At 35.1% G+C, this 5,324-nt stretch overlaps 1 protein-coding gene across 1 annotated transcript; it reads right to left on the bottom strand.

Moving 5' to 3' along the window:
* Window positions 1-1,923: 1,923 nt before the first annotated feature.
* LOC124645317 (lariat debranching enzyme-like) lies at window positions 1,924-4,773 on the bottom strand. Its single transcript, XM_047185117.1, has one exon. The coding sequence runs from the start codon at window positions 4,639-4,641 to the stop codon at window positions 3,013-3,015; it is 1,629 nt and encodes a 542-aa protein (XP_047041073.1). The 5' UTR covers window positions 4,642-4,773; the 3' UTR covers window positions 1,924-3,012.
* Between the last annotated feature and the right edge of the window lie 551 nt (window positions 4,774-5,324).

Raw genomic sequence — 5,324 nt, 5'->3', positions numbered from 1 at the left:
CGCGAACCTTGTTTTTTTGACTTTGACAAATACCTAATTGACATCTTAAATGAAAATGACAGATCCATTAGTGACTGGTAACCATAGACATAATATAGTAAACAAGACTGCACACTTATACCCAAAACACGAGCCAAGTGAAACAGTTAGTACGGAGGCCGTCTGTCCCTTTCTAATATTCTATGAGATTAAGCTATGTGAGACAAATCCGAATTTGCTAAGATTATTAAACACAGATTGGTATTGAAGTTTTAACTTACGCAGTTTATGACCTTAAGATACTAATATAGGCTTTTAATAATTAGCGGGAATTAGCAGTATAAAAGCAGGAAGATTCGAAGTGAAGACTGTTTTATTTTTGTATTTTTGCTTCACATATAGACTGCTGAGCCATTTATGTCGCCTTTCTTCATTTTTTGGGAAGCTATAACAATAGTACAACAGTTTTAAAATCCATCACCCATATTTTGAATTCATGGGCACCCTAGTTGTTAGATTTACAAAAATGTTATTATTAACTAACCTGTGGATCGATATATTGCAACCACCATAGGATTCACTTTTACAAGTATAAACGCAACAGTTTTTCACCATTTTAATAGTTTAAATTGATTAAGTACAAAAAAATATAAACAAAATTTTAAATACTGATTACGCGCCAAGCACTGACCTCTATATTTACCACTGGACAGGCTGTTGTCAACGTGCGTTTGTGCCCGTTTGATAATCGCCATTTTGGCGCTGTTAGACGTAAAATTATTTTTACAGTGAATCAATGAACAAACACTTCTCTCACAGCCATTTGAAATTATACGTCAAAATTAGTTCTGTGGACACTCGCTTAGGCGATACTGGCGCTTCAAATGGGCACAAAAAAATTGCTGTCAAACGTTCGGAACAGCCGGTCCAGTGGTAAATATAGAGGTTAGTGGCGAAAGGAATGTTTAGGGTTACCGCTAGAAAATAAAAAAGCAAAATATTTTTTTTGTTGTTGTTTATGTTTTAAGAATAAACACGAATAAATTAATGCGATTGTTATTAATTTGTTGACTTACAATTGTTTAAATAAGATAAAAATATAAGTGATTCAATAGTTTTTTTGGGAAGACAAAACTGTTGATCATGAAATTTTTTATGCTGGCAAGGTGTTAGAACGAGACACACGGCCTCCGTTCTAACTATCTCTCTCGGCTCGGATTAGCCTCTGTGTATTACGCAACCAATTTAGTACCTTATTGCGTTGGAATAGAGTTCATTTTCGTAAATATGTATTTTGAGAGTGCGCAATCTTGTTTAGTATATTACATCTATGCAGGTAACACTGCCAGAGGGAAGATTATAGAGTGAATCTCATGGCTACTGAACTGAAATGTAACCAATGCTCATACAAGCCTAAAAACATGCCACAATTAAAAGAACATTTACGTACTTTCACATATTATGAAGTTGGAATTCATTCAATCTCATTGCTCATCACATTCATGTCTTAAAATCCTACTTCCTACTAGTCCTACTTATAATATAATATATAATATTATATAATATAATATTATAAATGTGAAAGTTTGTGAGAATGTATGGATGTATGTTTGTTATACTTTCACGCAAAAACGGCAAAAAGTAGCCTATGTGTTAATCCAGGGTATCACCTGTCTACATACCAAATTTCAACCAAATCGGTCCAGGCTGAAATTTGGTATGAAGACAGGTGATACCCTGGATTAACACATAGGCTACTTTTTATCAACACACCATGCGGGCGAAGCCTCTCGCGGAAGCTAGTAATATAATAAAACTACTGTTAATTATGAACCAATATTTTTTTGTTACTTAACCCTGACTAGACTTGTAAGCGGTTTCCAGAAAAATTGCATAAGTAACCAATGTAGGTTTTAAAATTACTACATACGATTAAAAAAAGGATTGTGCATTTGTAAATTTATTTTAAGATAATCACATAAGTTACACTAATTACATGAGCAAACTACTAATATTATAAATGTGAAAGTTTGTGAGAATGTATGGATGTAAGTTTGTTATTCTTTCACGCAAAAACGGCTGGACCGATTTGGATGAAATTTGGTATGTAGATAGGTGATACCCTTGATTAACACATAGGCTACTTTTTATCAACACACCACGCGGGCGAAGCCGCTGGCGGAAGCTAGTAATATAATAAAACTACTGTTAATTATGAACTAATATTTTTTTGTTACTTAACCCTGACTAGACTTGTAAGCGGTTTCCAAAAAAATTGCATAAGTAACTAATGTAGGTTTTAAAATTTAAAATGACTACATATGATTCAAAAATTATCTTAAAATAAATATACATTTGTAAATTTATTTTAAGATAATCACATAAGTTACATTAATTATGCCTGTCTGACTAATCTAATGATAATGCAACATTAGAGTATTTGTAGTAAAAAGAGAATGTTAAGATTCATAAATGTTGTCTATACTATAATATTATAAAGAGGAAAACTTTGTTTGTTTGGTTGTAATGGATAAACTCAAAAATTACTGGACCGATTTTAAATATTCTTTCACCATTAGAAACCTATATTATTTGCAAGTAACATAGGCTATATTTTATCCCGGTGGGGGCAGTAGCTCCCACGGGAAACCGGCTAGTATATTCTAAAAAGGATCAGGATATGTTACAGCACAATTATAGTCAATTCTATACAATGGTCTTGTTACATAATAAATAAATAGCCAGGCATCTATGCAATCTTGTGACTTGATCATGATTCTAGCTTAAATCTAAATGAAGAGTCTATAGAAAAAGTTCAATCCATGTTTAACCCTAATTTTATTACTTATCTATAATTTCTAGTACATTGCACTTCATTATTCGCCTAAGTTCGCATACATTTTCACTACATACATTATAACATAGAGTTGAGCTGAAATTATACTGCTAGGTAGATTCACACAGGGCAAAGAACACCAGGAATGCTTTGTCTGCATGAAGCGTCTTCAGATATGGTGTTACGTGTACTAAAATTTATGTATCATTGGTATCATCCCCTCTGTAAGGTAATTTACTAGATTGAGGAGTATCATCTAATGAAGAACTAGATTTAGTGCTAACACTCTCATCAACATCTGGAGTGTTGTAAATAGACATGTTACGTCTTTTAAAGGTTTTCTTTGGACCTGCAGACATGGGGGTCTTACATTCATAAAACATTGTTCTTTCTGGAGTATCTGGTACCGTAGTAGGACCTGTAAACATGGGGGTCTTACATTCATAAAACATTGTGCTTTCTGGAGTATCTGGTACTGTAGTAGTTTCTAGAGATGTAGCTTGTAGTGATTTTTCATTACTGGGAGTGACTGGTGCGGGGAGAAGTAATGACAGCCTTGACGATTTCATAGGGGTCTGAGATGGACTTTGAGATACAACTTGAGAGACATTCTCTTCTGAACTAGTAGGCCTTATCTCTTCTCTGGTAGTTTCGGCATGTGGTTGTTTCATTGCGCGACCAGATCGCGCCATTACTACCTGTACAGGATCATCAATACCCAATTTTTCGCATAGAGCTACTGTTTGTGGATTCAGTATTGGTACAGTAGGAACAACTTTTCTAGCATTTGGATCGTGAATTGGAGCAGTCCTCACGAAACTTTCTTCCTTTATAACAAGGCTTCCAAGTAATCTGACTACATTTTCTTTCTCTTCGTCAGTAGGTGAAAAATCAAACCTTCCATGTCCACCAGGCCCAGGCATGTAACAATTCATATTCTTTACAGTCAGCAAATGATTAGTATTCTTCAATATTGCTAGCCATTCCACGTCATGTCTTAGGCACAACTCTCCATCATACTCTGAAGGTATATCCACTATTTGCAAATGCTTGCGCCTTGGCAAACATTTGTCCAAAGCCAAGAACTTTGTCTCCGTATTGGTATCTTCATGTTTAACGAGGGCTGCATATTGACAATGCAGATGTGCTGCAAACCAATAGTCTGGCTTCAGAGTGCGAAGTACTTGCATAGCTGGGACACTGCCTAATCGATTAGACTCTATATCTTCCCTGAAGAAAGCTTTCCATCTTAACAATGTGTCTGTATCCCCATAATCTGTGATACCTCTTGGCCAGTCATGCGATAACATAACATGGATTTTATCTCTCAGCTGACACAATCTGAACACTTCTAGAGACCTGACATGATAAACTGTTCTAAGAGAACTTTGATTATAAGGTAAACATTCCCAGTGTCCTTGTAAGTAGTCCTGTGGTTTATATATTCCAGACATTCCTCCTATTCTTATATCTCCAAACTTCACAACTCCAGCTCGGCCCAAGTAATATATGTTAGGAGCCACCCAACCCCCGTAGGGGAGCTCTTGTAAATAGTTGGATGCTTCATGATTCCCACCAATAAACAGTGTTAATATCGGAGCTCTTTTCTCACCACTGTAATACTTATAAAAAGAACACATATTTTGGTATTTCTTTGGTACAGCCATTGTCCCAAGATCTTCATAATTGCGAACAGATTGGAAGTCACCACAACATATCAATAAGTCAATATTTATACCTTCTCTTCTCTGCATTGTTTCAATACATTCATATATTATTTCTAATTCGCCATGGGCGCATCCTTCTACAGCGATTTTCATTTTCATTCAAATTAAGTTTTAGTCACTAAGGCTTAAAATATATTACAGTTTTTTAACCATGTTTAAATCTAATTATAATAAAATTACATTACTGTAAAAGTACAACAAAAAGCTAGTGAGTGAACGCGAACCATCAAACGCGAAGTCGCGAACGCAGAACCACAAACAACAATATTTTGACATTGAGACAAAAGAGAACTGTCATGGAGTATACAGATTATATATATCACCGGAAAATAGCAAGACTCGTATAATTGATCAATTTTATAGGTAGTCGACTCTCGGAATATAATAAACGGCATTCGAAATGTACTATTTAACGTATGTATTTTAGTACCTAAGTTGATTAATTTACGGCGTCTTGCCGATAAATCATCATCAATCATCAAAGGCGAGCTGTACGTTGATTGGTTACAAGCTCTATGAACAAAAACTTGCTAAATGCTTATATAGTCATCAATATCCAAACTAATATTATAAATGCGAAAGTAACTCTGTCTGTCTGTCTTTCTGTCTTTCTGTCTGTCTGTCTGTCTTTTCTTCACGCCTAAACTACAGAACCGATTTGTGTGAAAGGACCATGAGTCAAATTGGGCTCATTGTCCAACAGAGTTATAGCATATGCCGTTGTGAAGGTTTTTGTTTGTACTAAAATTGTTACTATGGGCACTACCTTCAATTCCATGGCA

The sequence above is a fragment of the Helicoverpa zea genome, chromosome 31, assembly GCF_022581195.2.
Source record: "Helicoverpa zea isolate HzStark_Cry1AcR chromosome 31, ilHelZeax1.1, whole genome shotgun sequence".
Taxonomy (NCBI): domain Eukaryota; kingdom Metazoa; phylum Arthropoda; class Insecta; order Lepidoptera; family Noctuidae; genus Helicoverpa; species Helicoverpa zea.
This window is presented reverse-complemented; position numbering and strand designations above follow the sequence as displayed.